Below are 21,008 nucleotides of genomic sequence, written 5' to 3'. Positions count from 1 at the left end.
GTTCCCACAATAGGTTATAATATTATCTACGGGAGAAAGGACTCAGAGAGGCAATCTAAATGGAAGGGGTGGCTATGAACTTTTAAAGCTCAGTTTACATCTTACGTTCCCTCTATTTAGAGCTTGTTTGTTTGTTTGTTTATTGGTCTATTTAGGGGATGGAGAGGTTGAGGACTAAGACTCTCATGTTGTAGTTTTCTTAACAAACAAGCTACTTTTTGTACTTACATATTATTTTGGGTGGTTTCATTGTGGCTTATGGAGATCCTGGGAGTCTACTAGTAAAGCTACTCCAGAACAACTTGCAAACATCATCATCAGGCTGCATTGGGAAGGGCAATTTAGTGCTTTTCTCTTTATTTTAGCATTTCCACTGATTACTCCTTTCCCACTCAGTCTTTGAAGCTGCTCGCTCTACTTGTGTGGGACCTGATTTTCTGATTTTACTACGAGGGCAACTTGGATCTCCTGTGTTTCCCATGTTCATCACCCACTCCCCAAGACCCACAGCTGATCCTGATCACTTGTCTTCCAACCACGGCTGAGTTATGACCACAATTCCTAGCATTCCGTTCGGGAATTTGCCACACAAGATCAGCAACCAGAGTTTTAAGATCTCTCTTCCTCTTCCCCCTGTGTGATCCTCACAAGTATTGCTAGTCTTTTTTTTTTTAAACAGGAGTTGAGATTTTATTTATGAATTCTTTGTAATTTTATTCTTTCCCCCCCCCGAGATGTTTACTCTTTTCAATCATTTTAAGTTAAGGGGCAGATACCTTGAAACCAAGAGCCATACCTGTGTGCACTGCTTTGGTTGGCTGTGAACACAGAGCTCCAGGACTTAACCAAGGCCTTGGAATAAAGCAAATGGAATTTTTAACTGTGCATTTTCTGGTCTTGTATTAGAACCTAAATAAAGTGCTTCGGGTTTACCTAAGGACTAAGCATACATTATTAGCTTACAAAGCATTTCTTCTTTATTTGATTTTTTTCTGAGAGGGCAACAATAATTAGGGAATATATTTCCAATGTGCAAAATGAGTTGTATCTTTCCATAAGCAAGCTTATAATTGGGCTCCTGCAGCCTCGCAGCTTCACATATGGTACTTAGGAGTCAATTAAAGCACCCTAACAAGCAATTAGGGGTTTATTGTTTAATTCAATTTCCACAACTCATGCTGTTCCCCTCAAAAGTTGCATATATGTCAGTCGGCATGTAATAATAAGCACACCCTTTACTCAAATGCTGCTTTTGAAGAATGGGACTTTCCAAATATTGTGCTCCCAACAGTGTGCTCTGACTGGGAGAGACAATAGGAAGAGAGAAGTGAAAGGATGAAAGCACGTGGGGTGTGGCAATGACTGGCTTTTACTTCTAAATAGACTCTTTAGCGAATAGCAAGTACTGTACAAATGTGTTCTCTGCTACTTACAACTGTTGCAGAAAGGGAACTGCGAGGATATTCACTGAGTGGATTAGGGTGCATGGAGTGGCTGTTTGGTCGAGCTGAGATGATTGAAGTCCAAAAGGGAAGGGCCTGTCTCTTTAAATAGAGAAGTTGGCTTAGTCGGGCAAGGGTGACCCCAGTCTCTGTGCAGGGAAATACCAGTGCTGGGGCCACCTTTCCTGTTCCTCCAATGCTACCAGGGCTCCTGATCCTCCCCACACCAGTGCTGGCCACTCAGGGAGAGGATAAGAGCAGTTCTTTCCCCTCCTCTGCAGCCAGAGTGCCTAGGCTCACGCAAGCTGGGGAGACTTCCACGCAGCATCCAGTGACCGTATTGATGTGCATCCTAAGGCCGCCAGCCCTTGGCTCTTGAGCACGGGGTGGATGGCGGCAGTGGTTCCGGCGGCTTTCACTCATGGTGGACAGTTCAGAGCACGTCCCCGTTGGAGAGTCAACAAAACAAGCTTGCCATGAAGGAAAGCACAGAGTTAGCCTTCTTTTCCAGGATTGAGAACTTTGCATTATTTCTGCCTGTTCTCGTGTCCTTCTCAGCCCCAATATGTCTCTGCATGTTGGAGATAATTGCAATTGACATTCCAAACTGAGATTTTCAAAAACTGAAGCAGGATAGTTGCAAGGGAAAAAGTGGCTTTGCATTTTGCACGGCTCAGACCGACCCGCTTTGTCATTGGAATGCACTTTCATTTATTGAAACGTACACTCTTAATTATGCTGGGTCTTGAATAAGAAATCAGTCTACCAGGCTGTCTTCCCTAAGGACACCCGGCAGGGTGTCGGGGGAGCAGTTCTACAGGAAGCCTGGTGGTTGATGGGAAGCAGGCAGGGTCATCGAACAATCAAGTAACTGAAAACAAACCAAACCTGTGCGAGGGCTGGGATGGAGACATCATGGAAAATTTGCGTCAAATCTGCTTTTCTTCCTGTTATGGGAGTGCATGAAGCAGGCTATTCTTATTCTAGTGGCTGAGCAATGCTGCAGGGCTGGGAAGAAATACCATCCATCTTATAGACTCCATTACAGCCCCCCAAAATGGCCAAGGTCTGACTCCCCAAACTGGTAAATGTATACCTTACACAGCAAAAGGGACTTTTTGGTGTGATTAAGTTAAGCATCCTTAGGTGGGGAGATTACCCAGGTGGGTCCAATGTAATCACAACAGCCCTTACAAGAGGGAGGCAGGAGGCCACGTGATGACAGCAGAGAGGCAGCAAGGAGGAGAGGGGAGGGGGTGCTACACACAGCTTGGCCTGGAGGCTGGAGGAAGGTGCCAGGAGTGAAGGGTGCAGGCGGCCCTGGAAGCTGGAGAGGACAAGGTACCTGGTTTTCCCTGGAGCCTCCGGGAGGAGCCAGCCCTGCCAACACCGTTTTGCTTGGTGAGACTGACTTTTGGACTTCTGACTCCCAGAATCGTAAGAAAACAAATGTTTGCTCTCTTAAGCTGCTAGGTTTTATTAATTTGTTACAGTGGCAACAGGAAAACAATAATACCCCAAAATATGCTAGCCTTTAAAAACATCTCATAGGGCTTTCCTGATAAAAGTATACTTTGACAATATTGCAGGTTTAATTCTAGACCAACACAGTAAAACGATTCATAATCTTTTGGCTGGTGTAGGGCCTTGCTTTCAATTTGTAACAAAAAAGGGCAACATCTGTGAAGTGCAAAAAAGCATAGTGCAGTAGACCAAGGTGTGCCCACACCGGGCCAGCAGCTCCCCAGCGGAGCATCTGAGTCCTCCAGCACCGGACACTGAGCCCTCCCCAGGCACATTGTACACGGCCCCACCTCTCCTTCCATGATGGGCTTGAAAAAACCCACCGACTGTATTTAGTGGCACCTTAATGGGTGTCGGTCACTTGTTAGGAGACACAGGCACAAAAGCCAGCAGCTGGCCCACTCAGCTCCTGGGCCCCTGCACCTATTGGCGAAGCCTGTGTATGACCGGCTTTATATTTTTAAAATGCTTCTCAATTCACACCCTTAATCTAATCAGATTTCTCTCCCTGCATCCTGAGTGTCCTCGTGGCTTCATGGAAGGCATAAATGCCACTTCAGCTAGCAGATGGATACATCGCAGGGGAAGTCTTTCAGACAGGAAGTAAAAAAAAATAGGTCCCTCTTCTTGCCAGGGGGTGATGGGAAGGAAAAAAGAAGAAACGCGGGGAGGGGAAAGAGAAGCAGAAGGAACTTGTGTCATGGTTTCCCCTGATTCAGGCTGATGTTCTAGAAGTGGAGCGTTTGCTAAGGAAAAGAGAAAAGCTGAGGTGCTTCTGCTCTGTATCATGTTTGGAACTCTGGGAAGAGGTGACTTACAGGGGCCCCTCATCAGAAGGAGGCCCCTAATGCCTCCCAGATGCCCCCTGAGTTTCCTGTGCCTTAGAGAGCCTCCGGCAGGTCTCCCTTGCCCTGAGGAGGGCGTGGCACCTGATGATGTGGTCTAGCAGGCTTAACAGGAGCCCCTACCCTCCATCTCTCTGGGCTCCTATCACATACCCCAGCTGAATGTTCCACACCAAGATGGGGCAAGAGCTCATCAGCTAGAGGACGATGGCCCCTGACCAGGCTGAGAGAACTGTCATGACCTTTTTAGCCTGAGATGAGACCTTGACAGTGAATGTCAAGGTTGAACAGTCACTGAGTGGACAAGGGCGCTCATTACAGATGCTGGCAGAGACCCAGGGAGCTTCGGAAGGATATTGTGCAGATCTGAGACCCTTGCTGGCTGCCAAGGACACTCAGATGACAACCTGGAGAGCAGAGGGGAAGTGACGGGAAGAGCGAGATTGTGCATTTATATATATATATATATATATATATATATATATATATATATATATATATATCATGAAGAAAGCTAATTAAAGTGGCCCAAACTGAGATAGTGTTAATTGGCATTTGTACCCTTCCTGATTGCTTACTAGGAAGGGAGCCGGTCTTTAATGAAATAATTGGAGTGGAGTGTAATTCTGCCCTTAGACTCAGCAAGAGGTGGCCTGCCCCGGCCTCCACGCCTTGGAGGGCCCGTCTCTGCCTGTTTCCAGCTCTGCTTCCCGTGGGTGAGTAGTCTCACCACAGCCCCTGCTTCCTCCTGTCCTCCTCAAACTCGGGCTGAATTCCCTGACCAGAGGGCTCTGAGCCTGTTCAACTACATGCAGGCATCTCTTCTCTGCGTGTGACCTCTGAGGACAGCTGGCAGTGCCTGTGTGTACAGCCCAGGCCTGAGGGTGGACAGGGGTGGGGGTGGAGCTGGGGTGTGAATTGAGCTATGGGGGATTGACTGCAGTGCCTGCTCACAGTGCAGGAAGGTCCCTCCTGGGGTGGAGTACATTTTTTGAGAAGAAAGGACCAGGGACCCAGGGCGGTGCCCACAGTCCTTGTGCTGCCTCACTCCAGCCTGAAACTCCAAGTCATCCCAGAATTTACACTGCACCCTGGCTTTCTAAGACAGTATGTAGACATATATGTTAACGTAGGAGAATAGAACCATCTATTGCTTATTGGTTATCACTTAACTCTTTAGACTTGTGTTTCCTGACCTCTTGTGTTCTAACACTGGACCCCACACGTATTAGGGCAGCCTGGCATAGTGTCATTAAGTTACCACCTCACTACCCACATGCGAACATGTAATTATAAGTGTTAGCGGCTTAGCCAAGGGCAGCTGTTCTCAACCTGTGGGTCGTGACCCCTTTGGGGGTCGAGCGACCCTTTCATAGGGGTCGCCTAAGACCATCAGAAAACACATATATAATTACATATTGTTTTTGTGATTAATCACTATGCTTTAATTATGTTCAATTTGTAACAATGAAATTGGGGGTCACCACAACATGAGGAACTGTATTAAAGGGTCACGGCATTAGGAAGGTTGAGAACCACTGGCCAAGTCTACAGGTTTGCAGGGCAAGGCAGGGAGCCAGCCATCACATGGCTTGTTTCTCTGCACAGGCAGGTGGTGGGCCAAGCCCCGGCCTGGCTCGTGTTGTCTTCACTGCATACATGCCCCTCGTCCTCTGTGTGTCACCCAGGAAGGCGCCTCTAACTGCCCAGTGCCTGGACCCTGCCTGTAGAGAAATGACATTTCTGGTTCTCCCATCTGTGTGCCACAGGGCCTGACTTTGGGACACGTTGTCTGGTTGTGGGCTGAGCCAAGTGCTCACCCTGTCCACTCCTTGACGTGCATGCAAATTGGCCTCTGTTCCTGAACCAGAACTGCTCACAATTGCAGGACAGCGAGCTCCTCTCTTCCAGCAGGCCACCTCCATTTCCTGAAGACCATGAGCTCTGAAAGGAATTCTTCCTGCCCTTTCTTGTCAACTATTAGAGTTGGACGCTGGTCAGGAGCAACTTCGGAAGAGTGATGTGGATGTCCTTGGTGAAGGTGGTGAGCGCGGGCAGATCTGAAACAGCAGGCTCCGTCCTCATGCCGTCTTTCCAGGCAGAAATTATAGTTTCTTATCACAAGGCCCGCAACCCCTGCCCTCTTCAGATCATAATTGACAAGAAGACAGACATAAAATGGCTTGTCAGACTGTCAGTTTTTTGTTTTGTTTTGTTTTGTTTGGGGGGAGGGTCTGGGAGGGTGAGCGCGGAAGACTAGCCATTTGTTTGTAGTTAACAATCTGCTGCTTTTAGTCTTCATGGAAGCCTAAGGAGGCTGCCTAACCATCCCACACAAACCGCAGTTCCTTTTAAAACAGTGGTTATCAACCTTGGCTGCACATTAGAATCACCTGGGAATCTTTTTAAAATCCTGATTTCTGGGCCTCATCCTCCGGAAATTCTGGTTTTTTGTTACTAATGTTGTGGCCTCACCCCATAACAAAGAAACAAAATATTTTAAAAAGATTCCCAGGTGATTCTAATGTGCAGCCAAGGTTGAGAACCATTGTTTTGAAACATTAACTCTGAGACACAGAGACTTTGTTTTGTTTCTTTTATTAAATTCTCCGGTAACTGTGCGTTTTGTGGCAGGTGTGTGTTTCCATGCTGCTAGAATTGAAACTTGGATAACAGGAGAAAGCAATCAGTGTCTCTTCTCCCCTGTCTGGTGATGCTTTCTCAAGGCTCTGTGTGTGTGGTAATTAAGGGAAAGATGAAGTGGCTGAACTCAGTTCTATGTGTGACGTGCATTTCTGGACACTGTGAACAGGAAGCTTGAGTTCGGGCTTCACGGAGGTTTCTGGAGGGTTCCAGGTGACCCTACCACACCCACTTACCAGTGACAGCTCTTGTCTGAGAGCTCTTGTCTGAGTGGCTTGGCTGAACCACCTGCTTCTCCATCATTCCTTAACAAGAATACCCAGATGTCCCAGGCAGCTGCTCTAAGCGCTTTCTGCCCAGAGCTTAATATGCTGAATTTCTATCAGTGCCCGGTAATGAGATTGTTCTGGAGCTATTTGAACTAATTTTACCTGGGAGTGCAGTTTTCCTCCTGACAATATTTCTAGTTTAATAAATAAATATCATTTAGCACTGAAGAGCCACTCCTCTTAAACAGTTCAGTTCAGGTAGAAATATATGCTGAAAAGGGTCAGGAGTAATTGCCTCTCTCTTTCCTAATGGGAAGACCTTTCCCACTAGTAGAATACAGTTTGTTAAATACTTAAAAGCACCAAAAGAGAAATGTTTTCTCTAGATTGTGGCCTGCAAGTGCTTTGCTGTGATCTGAAAGGCCCAGGACTCAGAGCTCACTAAATAGCAGATGTCTGACAGATGAGTCCTCAGTAACTGCCTATTTTTCCGGCTTGCACATTGTACATTCTTTCCATTAAGACTGAAGTACCTACTTCTTCTATGCCAGGTTATCTTCTATGCCATTGATTATTGCTACTGGGAAAATGGCAATGCGGTACCATTATCTGTCCCCTGCCTGCCACTACCATTGCCACTGCTCTAGCCTCTGGAAACTCAATTATTTACATGTGTGGATATATATATTTGTGACCAAATAAGTGGATGGATGAATGAATGGATCCTGTTCAGTAAGGTCTATTAGGGCAAAAGGTGTAGGTAATAAGGATCCAGGTATATATACAAAATCATAAGTTGCTTTTTTCTGATTCATGTTTACTACTCTTCTGATCAATACTGAAGTCCAATTGGTTCTAATGATCAGAAAAGCCTTGATAGATGTCCCTAAATATTACTCAAATATTAAAATTCTCATGAATCCAGCTTTAGCACAGAAGGGCATGGTACTTCTTTTTTTTAAATATATTTTATTGATTTTTTACTGAGAGGAAGGGAGAAAGAGAGTTAGAAACATCGATGAGAGAGAAATATCGACCAGCTGCCTCCTGCACATCTCCTCCTGGGGATGTGCCCGCAACCCAGGTACATGCCCTTGACTGGAATCGAACCTGGGACCCTTCAGTCTGCAGGCCGATGCTCTATCCACTGAGCCAAACCGGTTTCGGCTATGGTACTTCTTTCTGCTGGCTAGGACCATGTAAGTACTAGTGAGGTAGAAAGATGTAGAGTTGGCCAGCACTCTTTTGTACAAATGTTCACTTTCATTAAGCTCTTTGCTAAGCGTTGTTAAGGAGTTTAATCTTGTTACTTCAGGGAGAAATATACTATAGGCCTTAGATTTCAGTTTCTGGCTTTTCCGGGAGTTACAAGCTTATAAGGTAGCCTAATTTTTGTTGACACTAAGCAGAGTGCATGGGGCTTCATTTGGAAATATAACAGTCTCCTTGGGAGGGCCATGCGGTCTTTGGAAGAAGCTGCTAACTTTAACATTATTATTCAAAGAAGGTTCCAGTCACACTTCTTAGGGGTCAAGAAGGTCTGGGAGGTATTTGGAAAATTCTTTCTCACTCAAGAACCAAGACAAGTGATGCTGGGTTCTTCTTTATTTCCATTTCTTACATTTCATTTCCAATAACCTTCTTCATAGTAATGTGTCACTCTCAGGGCACATGTACTAATGTACTAAGTGTTCAGTTCTCATCCTAGAACTATATCTGTATTAATTTATGCATTATTTTTTAAATTATATGATGCTGGTATTATTATCATCTCCATAGTCTGGATGAGATGGGTCTTAAAAGAGTTTACATAATTTTCCCAAGGTAACAATAAAAAAATAAATAAAATAAAGAGTTACCGTTAGTTTCATTTGACACCAAGGCCTGCAATTGGATCAGCACTCTGTTAAAGAGGTTCTCTGGATTAGGGAGTCTGTACATTTTAATATTAGTCACAGGACTATATTGTGGGTGGAAAGTAATTAATATTTTAAAAATATCCTTTGCCCATAGTTGCCCCATGGAAGGGGCTCTGAATTGGGTTGTATATCTGGGTACCAGTTACCTTGTTTTCTCTATGTGTCTTCAGTCTCTATTTCCTTTGTGTGTTTATCTGTTTTCTTTCTGTTGCTGGTTTTCCAGTTCTGCAGACTTCTTGCTTGCTATTGCCTCAGTGTTTTCTTACCCTTTACTAAGGTTCAATGCCCAGTCCTTCATAAAATTATTATTAAATTATCGCTCTTATACTAGAACATTCCCAAGAAGAGAAATGCTTCATTTAACTTATTCTAATGTTTCTAGCTATTTTAACTACATTTATTGGGGTAACATTGGTTAATAATATTATATAATTTCCAGCTATAAAAGATTATAGTTCAACATCCGTGGACTCTGTTGTGTGCTCACCACCCAAAGTCTAGTTTCCTTCTGTTATCATACCTAGTATATTTGAACCCTTACCCACTTCATGTTGCCCTCATCCTCTTTCCCCTTTGATAACCACCATTCTGTATCTGACTTTTTTTTGTCTTGTTACTCCTTTCACACTTAAAAATAAATCAGAATCTTGAATTTGAAGAAATTTAAAAACCTTAATGCTTAGACCAAACTGATGATTGCATGACCTGTAGTGTGTCAGTTGCTTGGGTTACTTGATCATCACTAGTAACATAGAGCTGTGCTCTTCAGATTAATGTGGATGTTGTTCATGCTACCATTTTGAATACATTCTGTGGCACTTAAGACCTCTAGTGTCTTCATTAGGCTAGTTTACTACATCAGGGAGTGATCGATCTGATTTGCTCTGTGAAGCTCTGTTAAAATAGTGGAAGTGTTCAGGGTTTATCTGATATACTAGAAGCCCAGTGCATGAAATTCATGCACTGGGGAATGGGGTCCCTCAGCCCAGTCTGCTCCCTCTTGCAGTCCGAGAGCCCTCAGGGTATGTCCTACTGATGGCTTAGGTCATGGGGGCTCGCCTAAGCCACTGTCTGGCCGTGGAGGCTTGGAGCAGGTGCCACATGTGTGTGTGTCCGCTGGGGGCCTGCCCCCTGCCACACCATGGGGGCTCGGAGCAGGCTCCCCTCTGTGTTGATCTCTCAGGCTCGGGGCTGCTCCTGGCCCCTCCTCCTAAGCTGGTTGTGACTGTTATGGAGCCCTGACCTCATTTGCATATTACTTCATATATATATGTGTAGTGTGTGTGTGGTGTGGTGAGTGTGATCTCTATAGATATAGATATATATATACTAGCTGTATATGGGTATATATATAGGCTGACTAATGATTGTTAGTGTAGTGCCAGAATCAGTTGAAGATTCAACCAGTTTTCTCCTCACCTTTATCCTTTGGATTCTGAGAATGACAAGGAAGAAATGAGGTGGAAAGTAAGAGTATGTCCATATATACTTGGTAGGACAACAAGAGCTTGATTGATTTAAAGAAAATTTAAAAAACAAATATAAAGGATAATAATTTTAGCATTTATTGAGCTCTTAGCCTATATAAGATAATGTGTTAAGAATGCCCCCAACTCTTTGTTATAGGTGTCCTTATCATATTCATTTTGAAGATGAGGAAATGAAAGCATAAAAACTTAAATAACGTATCTTAGTTCATATAAATCCCAGATATTTAGGTGTGTAGTTGCATTCATGCCATTTGACAATAAAGTCTGTTAATTCCAACATATGCTATAGCTGTTTTAAAATTTCTTAATGCTTTCATTTATTAACGCAAAAATACTTCCAATAGACATAAGTCTAGAGTATTCTACTCTAAATAATTTGTAGAACTTGAAATGTTATTTATCATAGCATTCAAGTTTTAGACATTTGTTTTCTAGTATTTCTTTTGAATACTATAAATTTATCACTGGAAAAGTAGCAATGCTTTTTAAAAGCATTTAACGTTCTTCATCTTATTCAGTACATTTCCATTTGGGGGGAAAATTAACTTGGCCTGATAAAAGTCTCCTAAATTGATTCTAAGTTGTTTAGCTAAACATAAAATTCAGATAATGTTTGCTTGTACACTACTTAAAGTATTTTGCTGTATTCATCATTAATGGCTGTAATATTCCCAATTTAAAAAAAATGCAGGTGATGTTGTCTTGCTGTATGATGAATCCTGTCCCCAGGATGTGGTTAAAAACAGAACTATTCAAAATGAATGAATAGCCTGACCTGCCACTGGGCAGATACACAAACTGGGCAGTAATGTGTGTCCATCCATCGTCATCTTAGCTAATTCCTTGGTCTTAAAGCATTAGATAGATTTGGCTTTTACCAGTTTTTAAAAAATGTTATTCAGATGGACTTGTTCTTTATTGTGTTCAGAATAAAGAACATAATTCAGAATATAAGAATGGGCAACTGAAAGGAACCCCTATGTACATTAGCCCTATATTGGAATAGTTTATATAAATAGTTTTAACAATGTTGATCCTAAGCTGTAGTTTATTTGGAACTTGGCAAATTTTAAAGAGCTATAATAAAAAAGATTCTACTCAGTGGTTTCTTTGTGATCATGAACTCAGCAAATAGCCATTGACATACATGTCCAACGGCACCACACCAAATATGGGTGGTCAGTGGGCAGGTTGTTCAAAACCACCTGGGGCACTTACAGTCAAAATATTCCTGGGTTTCTCCCCCAGAGATGCTGATAGAGCAGGCTTGAAGCCATGCCATGAACTTCTGTATTTTGAGACATCCATGGTTAGGAATCCTTTAAAAGAATAGTTTTCAACTAGGGACAGTGTTTGCCAGTGTGTGGAGTAATGTTTGGTTTTCACAGCTGAGAGGGTATGTGTGCTACTGGTATCTAACAGGTAGAGGCCTGAGATACAATGCACAAGAAACACTCCTGTACCAATAAGAAATTACTCAATCTAAAACATGAATAATGCCAAGATTAAGAAACACTGGTCTAGAGAATATAAAGATATATCCTCAGAGAGTTCCCAATTAACCAGGGTAAATAAAAGATACCCAAACATATCATTCATTCATAAATAAATAAATGTCAGTCCAAAAATCAAACCAAAATATAAGCAAAATTTCATAACTGTTTTAGTTATTTTATGATATGACTAGAGACAGTCTAGTTAAAAAGCTATGTGAAAACCCAGATGGTGGGCTCAGTGGTTGAGCTTCGACCTATGAACCAGGAGGTCATAGTTTTATTCCTAGTCAGGGCACAGGCTTGGGTTGCGGGCTCCATGCCCAGTATTAGGCATGCAGGAGGCAGCAATCAATGTTTCTCTCTCATCAATGTTTCTATCTCCCTATACCTCTCCCTTCCTCTCTAAAATCAATTTAAAAAGTAAATAAAAACTATGTGAAAGAGACTTTGGAGTGTTATCTGCAATTGATAAGATACTTGTAGTGGGAATTATCTGAATAGGGCAGTGGTTCTCAACCTTGGCTGCACATTAGAATCACCTGGGAATCTTTTTAAAATCCTGATCTCTGGGCCTCATTCTCCAGAAATTCTGTTTATTTGTTACTAATGTTGTGGCCCCACCCCATAACAAAGAAACAGAATTTCCGGAGGATGAGGCCCAGAAATCAGGATTTTGAAAAGATTCCCAGGTGATTCTAATGTGCAGCCAAGGTTGAGAACCACTGGAATAGGGTATGCCTGTACTTGAAAAAATAAAATAAAATCTTTAACTGTTCCTGAAACTTTAATAATGAGAAAAACAAATTTACTTATTGACAGCAGAAATTCTTTTTTAAATACTGTGAAGTGAAAACAGGGCCACTTCCATAAGTGACATTTAAATAAGAAAATTGACAAGAAAACCTAGAAAGAGCTCTGACGATTGTGTGTGTGTGCACGCGCACATGTGTGTGTGTGTGTGTGTGTGTGTGTGTGTGTGTGTGTGTGTGTGGTTTTTTTGTTTTGTTTTTTTGTCTACATACTGGTATTACTCTCACTGGTTCTCTTACCTAGTTTTGTGACCTCCCTTGAGATCAGATGCTTACAGGCAGGACATACATAATAAATTACTGAAAGTGATTTAATAACCGATTAAGTCATCAAATACCTCCATGGCAACAATAAATATTTAATTTTTAGAGAGAAATAAGGATGGCTATTTTGAAGACCTTTTGCTTTCACAGTAACAACTATGTTTTCAAACCTTGGAGCATTCTACTATTTTTATCAAACAAGTAGCAGCAGACTGATTTACTGAAAACAACAAAATAACCCGCATGTGTACTCTCTTTTAGCTATCTCTTGCATCTCTGATGATAACCAGTCAGCAGAAATGACCGAATGCCTCAAGCAGGCAAATGGCATGCCTCCCCTTGTGCAAGAATGCACGGTCCCATGTCGAGACGACTGCACCTTCACGGCTTGGTCCAAGTTTACACCCTGCTCCACCAATTGTGGAACAACCCGAAGCAGACGGCGACAGCTCACAGGTAAGTGTGCTTTCCATGTCTTAGCTGCAGCCAGTGCTGCACTCCTGAACTTTCCGAGGACAATGTAAGCTCCAGAAAGACAGGAAACTGTATCGGGTCTCCCCCTCTCCTACCCCTCCAGGCCATTATTACCCTCTGTGCCTATGCTGAGCGCATCCTATGTACTCAATGAGTATTTGTGAAATGAATGAACAATGGGAACCATTCTATAGCTATGATATTCTCTATACAGCTTTATAATCTTTGTATGGGGTGGGGCAAAAGCAGGTTTATAGTTGTATGTGAAACGGAGTTTATTCTGGTGTTATTAATTCTTGTATTATTTTCCATATGAACAACTGTAAGCCTACTATTGTCCCACCTTGTAGTCATAAATGGCAATATATTTACCAATTTTCCGGAAGTAGTTAATGGCTAAATTTCTGGTGCCAGGATCCCAGCAAGGTTAAAAACAGTAGGTGATTTGTAAAGAACATCAAAGGTATATCTAACCTATGTCATAGTCTTTTGCCATTACCTCATGAGCAATTTACCATTTAAAAATTTTAGTATTATGAGGTAAAAATCGAGTTACATACATAGATTCTGCTTTTGTGGTCTGTTATTAATTACTGATTCTGTTTGCATCCATGAAATTTAATGAAAATTAAAATAATTACTAGTTTAATCAAGGTCCTGTAGCATTTTTTGCCTGCAGTGTACAAATACCTGGAACAGTAGTGTATTTTACTACTTGTCCAGGTAGACATACCAGAACTTCTCTTAATTGTATGTGTATTTGTATACATGGAAAATTTAATTCGGGCAACGGGAAGCCAAAGGAAAAATGCCAAACTAATCATTGGGATAATAAAATTGGTGTTGACCTTGAAGAACTCAGCACAATGAGTAGTACTTATTGGTAGTTCAAGTGCCAATTCTCTTGTTTTCAAGACCCCTTTGTTGGAATGCATTGCTTGTAAGATTGTTTTAAATGTAACTCACTCTAATAGATTTACTTCATGGGTGAGAGGCTTGAAGAGTATTTATGCATACAAGTCAGGAGCTCATTCATAAGTGTAGGTGAAACTTATGATCACATATAAAAACATCAAATAAAATGTGCTGTACTTTGTGCTTTCTCTTCTATAAAAAAAATCTTTACATATGTAATTTCAAGCAACATTGCTTATGTTTCTAAGATAAAATGATATAATGGGGTACATGTGTATGACAGGAATGGTTTCAAATTCACAGGGCAACATAAGTGAAACTTGGTTTGCATGTTCATACATCATTATGTAGAAGACGTTATTCTGGTTCACCTAAATCTTTGAGATGAATGAGAATCTCCTATAAAGGGGGAAAATGTTTTCATTCATGACCAGTTTTTCCTTGTCTTAAAGTTTGCTAATGATATTTTATACTTGCAAACTGAGAAAGGAAAATATTGAAAATTCTAGGATATTTTTTTTTCATTTTACAACCAGCATAGTTTTTTGTGTGAATTGTCAAAACTTTAATGAATTTGATTTATTTAAAATATATTTATGTAAATATTGAACATGTTTCTGCAAATTCTATCTTAAAATTACTTGTACTAAAAAGTATTTAGAATTTCTTTTCTAAATTAACTGCCATGCTTTTAGCTAGCTGAATGATATTTTAACATCTAAGCTACACCAAAATAACTGTTCAACTTATTTAAATATGAGCTTTGCAAAACCAGTCAAATAAATCATTTAGTATTTTTGTTGAAAAAAAGGTAGTGAATTGAAAATTTCAACTTCTGAAGACTTATTTTGATTGTGATATACCACTTGTATTTGGCTTTCCTCCATGTAATTTGGTAGTAAATTTAATAAGCAATCGAGAGCATGAATGACAATAAGAGGCATGAACTTAAACCATAAAACAATGTGCCTCTTTAACACAGCTGCACTTGGAGAGGCACACAGACAAATACAAGTCTCCCCATTGAATAGGGGACCATCGAGGGTGCTTATTATTCTTTTTTTACATTTTAAACAGAAGACTTCAGTATCTGGGTGTCTGTGCATTGATTCTAAACTAAATCATCACAGGTTTTAAATTGGTAATCAAAGCAGTTGTTTTTATAATGCTGGAAATAATCCATTACATAGAAGATATGTCCAGGTTTTAATATAATATATATAGTAACTAGATAACCAATACAAACATATTTAGTACTTTAGTTCTGTTTTTGGTGGGATCAGTCACAAATTTCCCTCTGACTTAAGGAGAAAAATGTCTTTAGAGTTGTAGTAGGGATTGATTTTTAAAAAAAATTAGTGGTAGCTAATTTGAATCCAAAGGTTAATACTGATATTGACAAGAAGATAATCAAAGTAATTTTGTTCCTTATTGTGAGAACCATTTCTGCATTAACTAACTTGCTCAAGTTGGTAAAACAATGGTTCCATGTAGTTAAGAAAGATCATAAATATAGAGAGAGTGTATATTGTACAGAATATTTGTTCTGCCAGGAACTTTAGGTTGCCTTGTTGATTAACATGTTCTTTCTTCCTCTTCTCTCTCTTTTCATCTCACTTACTCTCTTCTTTCCTTCTCTCGCTTTCATTCTCCCTTCTTAAAATTTTTTTGTTTCAATTATTGTATAAACATTTTTTGTTGATCACTTATGTGTGTGAGGCTTTGAGAATATTATAAGGGAATTAGACATGATCCTAACTTAGAGCTTACAGTCTAATGGGAGATGGAGATTTTGACCAGTATATACCTGCTCAGTGGTACAACACAGTGCAGAATGCTCCAATAGCTGTTATAAAGGGTGTTGTATTGCTTTCTTAATGCTACTGTTACAAATTACCACAAATGTGTTGGCTTAAAACAATACAAATTTGTTATCTTACAGCTCTGTAGGTCTAAGGACAGACATGGATTTCATAGGGTTAAAAACAAGATCTTGGCAGGATTGAATTCCTTTCAAGAGGCACTAAGAGAAAATCTGTTTGCTTTCCTTTTCCAGCTTCTGTAGGCTGCTCACATTCCTTGGCTCATGGCTCTCACTTCCTCTGACTTGAAATCTAGCAACCTTGCTTCTCTGTGTCCACTCTTCCATTGTCGTATTTTTCTCTGATTTTCTAGTCAATCAGGAAAGGTCCTCTGATTTTAGGACCATGTGATTAGGTTAGGCCCAACCATATAATCCAGACTAATTTCATCTCAAAAATCTATAGTTTTATTCACATCTGCAAAGTTTATTTTGCCATTGAATGGAGAATGTTTACTGGTTCAGGAATTAGGATGGGAACTTCCTTGGAGAGCCATTATTTGCCTTCAACTAACTATATGAAAAGAACACCTCTTCTAGACCTGAGATGAAGAGCATATCCCATGTGGCTTTCTGGAGGGAGCAGTCTATTAGTTTGACCTGAAGAACATGGAGGAAGTAACTAGGCTTTGGAGGGAGGATGGAACTGTTGAGAATGTCTGGAGTGGGGCCATGCAAAGGCCAGAAGCCAAATGGATAATTTTTAGGAACTGAAAGGTGCTCAATATTACTAGCTTGTCACATGTGTTGACATAAGAAGTGTCCAGACCTGTAGAGAATTTTTATAAGAGTTTTTTTGTGCTTTTTTTGAGCCCAAGCTGATAACATATGCCAGGGAGCAAGATCTCAAAAGCTCCAAGCAGTTTCTTGTATGCATTTGAAATTAAGGAGAGAACATAAGGAAGATTATATGAGGGTGGAGAAAAGCAAGGCAGGGATGGATTACAAGGTTATATGCTTTCCTAAGGGTGCTTACACCTTCATGGGTTTTTGTTCAGTCCTTTCAAAGATGTCTGAACTAGATTCACAAGAACAATGGACAGAGTTTGCTTAAAAACCTTTCCCTAAAGAAGTCATAGGCCTGGGGCATGACTACCCATCATGACCTGCCCAGTTAGGAATTTACGACTTATTATAGCCTTTTTCTTTTCTGTCCAAACATGCCAGAGGCAGAGTAGTCCAATGCAGGCAGGAGACAGACATTTATGGGCTCAGATCCTATGGTCCTTGATAACCATGGTGAGGAGGCCAGATTTCATTCCATGAACTGTGATAAGTCACTGGAGAGTGTAAGGTAGATGGATGATGTGATCAGATTTCAATCTTTGTAAGCTGGTCCTGACTGCAGTGAGGGCAATAGACTGAAGGGAATGAGGCAGAGTGGCAATACAATTTTGGACGAAGCCATTGTAGTGATTTAAGCTATTGATTTGGAGGTGAGCTAAGTATGGGTGGCATTGGCCATAATGGAAACATTGAACTAATTCAAGAGATATATAAGTATTTGGAATGATAGGTCATTGCCATTAAATAGATATATGTATACAACGGAATGATTTAAGTATGACAAGTTTTGGATTTGGTCATGTTGATATAATTGGGAAATAAAGGAGAAAGAGATACTAAGAGGATGAGTGTGGGTTTTGCCAGGTTGAATCTGATTGGCCTTTTAGGTGTAGATTTCTAGTCTGTGGCTCAGACACTTGAACAAGAAGTATGGGCTGAAGATAATAATGATGGATTTATGAGTTCTAGATGGTTATTTAAACATTATGGTGTTGAAAATTTAGGATCAGAAAAGAGAATCTAGGGCAGTGCCCCCAGGAAGCCCATCAGTCAGTTAAGGGAGGTATAGAGGAAGAAAAATTAAAAAAACAAACAAGTAAGGTGTTACCAGAGAAATAGTGGAGAGGTGGGATAAGGGTGAGGAACCAAAAGGTAAGGTGTGATAGAACTTGGAAGGGATATTTTAAGAATGATGGTAAAGTCTCACTCTGAACTGTCATTAAACAACCAACTCTGAAATATAAGGGACAAAAAGATATTCCAGCGCTTTGTTTTATTACTTTGGCAAGAGTAAGTGGTTTCAACCAATAGTTAAATTCAGAATTCAGGGTTAAGTGTGTTGAGAAGACAGTGGAATTAGAAGGGATGGAGATAATAGATTCAGGTAGGTTAAACTAAATGTTGATGGAAGGAGCTATTCACCACCTATTTGTACATCTCTCAACCAGTGCAAATTCAAGCCATGCTGGAAACCGTGTTTTTCAAATGTGTTCTTAGTAAGTACCTCTAATGGGAAAAGCGAATGAATACACCCTCACAGAGGTACAGTGGTATGTCTGAATCTTTTGCAAGATCATTGCAGGTCCTGTAAAAACCTTGTTTATTGTGGCCATAAGCATCAGGGAAGGCCCTGGCAGGATTGCTCAGTTGCTTGGAGCATTATCCCAATATGACAAGATTGTAGGTTTGATCCCTGGTAAGGGCACTTATGGGAAGCAGCTGATGAATGCATGAATAGGTTGAACAACAAATCAATGTTGCTTGCTCTCTCTCTTCAAATCAATCAATAATCCTATATAATAAAAGCCTAATATGCAAATTGACCAAGAAGCAGAAAGACCGGTGGAATGATCGCTTGCTATGACATGCACTGACCACCAGGGGGAAGATGCTCAACGCAGGAGCTTCCCCCAGCTTGCAGGCCCTAGACCAGCTAAGGCAGGTGACGGGGGGTGGGGGGGTGGGGGGGGGAGGGGTTCCCCTGATTGCCCCACCATTCGCCGGACAAATCGACCCTGATCGCTAGCCAGGCCTAGGGTCCCTACCCTGGCACGAATTTCATGCACCAGGCCTCTAGTTTAAAAATAATTTAAAAATCAGGAAAGGCCAGAAAGCCACTCATTAGGTGACAACCATAGAATTGTTGTGTGTAATGTAAACTGTCTGATAAGGAGAAAGTAGTCTATGTATTAGCTTTAGCTTGTATTGAGTATTTTGAGGGGGGATAAGAAGAGATAAACCAAAGAACTTACATACTTATATGCATAGCCAATAGACATAGGAAATAAGATGGTGAAGACCTGGGGGTGGGTGGGTAGGGGTTGAGAGGAGGGGTGAAGGGGGACAAAATGGGAGATATCTGTAACACTATCAGCAATAAAAAAACATATTAAAAAATAAAATAATCCTAAAGACTGGGACTAGATCAAGAAAGATGCCCACTTTTAATAAACAGCCATGGCTAGCTAATGACCCATTAATGAGGAAACAAAAAGTGGAATTACTAGATCGAGGGAAACGTTTAGGAATCTAGAGGAAGTGTATTGATGGAAAATTTGAATCAAGTTACAGGCTGAGTTGGAATCCATTAAACATGGTTATCTGGTACTCAGAGCTATGAAAAATGACTCCACATTGTCATTATTCAAAGTTGGGATTACAACTAAAATGTTCATTAAAGTCATTTGGTAAGGTAAAGTCATATTCAGAATCCTTAAGTAAGAAAGGTCTCTCAAAGTAGAAGCCATAGCTTTTTCTCAGATTAAATTATTCAGTATGATTTTAGCATGTATTTCAATCTATTGATTCTGCAGGTGTTTGTAAACTGCCTGGTAATGGGAAACAAAGTAAGTTCCACTTTGTCTATCACATCCAAGTGACACCCAGACTCACTCCATTGTATGGGAGATATTATTTTGTTCCTTGAATAAATAATTGGTTTTTAAAAAGTCGCTTGGAAAAAAGAAAAAAGGAGTCAATATTTATACCTTTTGTTAGTTTCCTTGGCAACCATAACTTTCAAGGAAAATGGTGACAAGGTAATTAATCTGTTTTTTATCAACATATTGTAGGGAAAATAATAAATACATTGACAAGAATTTTCTAACTGTTGAGCCACTGTAGCAAATGTTTCTCGTTTTATCTTGTGCCCCTCTCCAACATCAAACACTTTTTTTTTGTCAAGTTAACTTGAATTTCACATCTACTCTGGGAATTGCTTCCATTGTCCTAGGATTTAATTCTATGCACAAAAGAATGAAAACTAAAAAGACTTTATATTATTTAAGACAATATTGTTAAGAGCTTTTAAATATAATACTGTGAGTGAATTTTAACAAAACAGCAGATATGAAATTAATACACCAATGTTTCTTATTGGCACAGGAAAAAGCAGGAAGAAGGAGAAGTGCCAGGATGCTGACATGTACCCTCTAGTGGAAACAGAACTGTGTCCTTGCGATGTATTTATATCCCAACCTTACGGAAATTGGTCAGATTGCATTCTTCCTGAAAGCAGAATGGAGCCTCAGCGAGGATTGTGGGTACAAGGAGACAGCAAACAATGCGGACAGGGCGTGCGCTTCCGAGCAATAGCCTGCTCTGATAAAAACGGAAGACCTGTTGACCCCTCCCGCTGCAGTAACTCTGGTAAGGAGATGGATGAGGAGTAAGAAATGAGAGCATTGACAGACAGCCCAGGAGGTCTGTCCAAGGTCTAGAATTAGTAGCTTTGTTATTTAATGATGGCTTAAGTTCTCCTTTATCAGTAACACAGTGCATCTCATAAAACATGCACATATGAAGGCACATATCTCATGATTATCCATGATTATCTTGAATGTGTTTTGGATCCATGACTCATCTCACTCTATACTTCACCTTTGGCCACTTGTTTGCTGGTGGTGAGCATCGTTGCTCTAGTTCACCAAGAAAGCAAAAGCCCAATACAAATAAATACATTTTGTGGGTTTATTGGTGCTCTGATCCCAAACTTCTAAGGGATTTTACAAAATATCATTTAAAAATTAAATGATTAGTAGAGTAGAACTGAAGAACAAAAAGAAATTGGGCAATCTGGGAGAGTTTTGTGAGATGGTAATCAGGTAGAAGATGTTTTTTGTTTTTGTTGCTTTTTTTATTATTTGAACTTGAGAAGTTGAAAAATATGGGTGAATGGAGAAAGGAATGAAGATTGAATACAGTTGGGGTAAAAGCTGATAGAAGAGGCTGATGCATGATTATGATGGGATTTTATGAATTTCCCTGCTCTA

General features: G+C 40.6%; 1 protein-coding gene across 1 annotated transcript in view; it reads left to right on the top strand.

The window, feature by feature from the left end:
- The window catches only part of THSD7B (thrombospondin type 1 domain containing 7B), a 720,951-nt gene that overhangs the window by 468,235 nt on the left and 231,708 nt on the right, over positions 1-21,008 (top strand). Inside the window, exons 10-11 of the mRNA XM_006101466.3 lie at positions 12,963-13,157; positions 20,122-20,385. Of these exons, the coding sequence (XP_006101528.3) occupies positions 12,963-13,157; positions 20,122-20,385 (459 nt within the window). The remainder of the gene's footprint in view (positions 1-12,962; positions 13,158-20,121; positions 20,386-21,008) is intronic.

This window comes from Myotis lucifugus, unplaced genomic scaffold (assembly GCF_000147115.1).
Source record: "Myotis lucifugus unplaced genomic scaffold, Myoluc2.0 scaffold_364, whole genome shotgun sequence".
Taxonomy (NCBI): domain Eukaryota; kingdom Metazoa; phylum Chordata; class Mammalia; order Chiroptera; family Vespertilionidae; genus Myotis; species Myotis lucifugus.
Note: the sequence above shows the minus strand (reverse complement) of the source record. Positions and strands in the feature narration are given on the sequence as shown.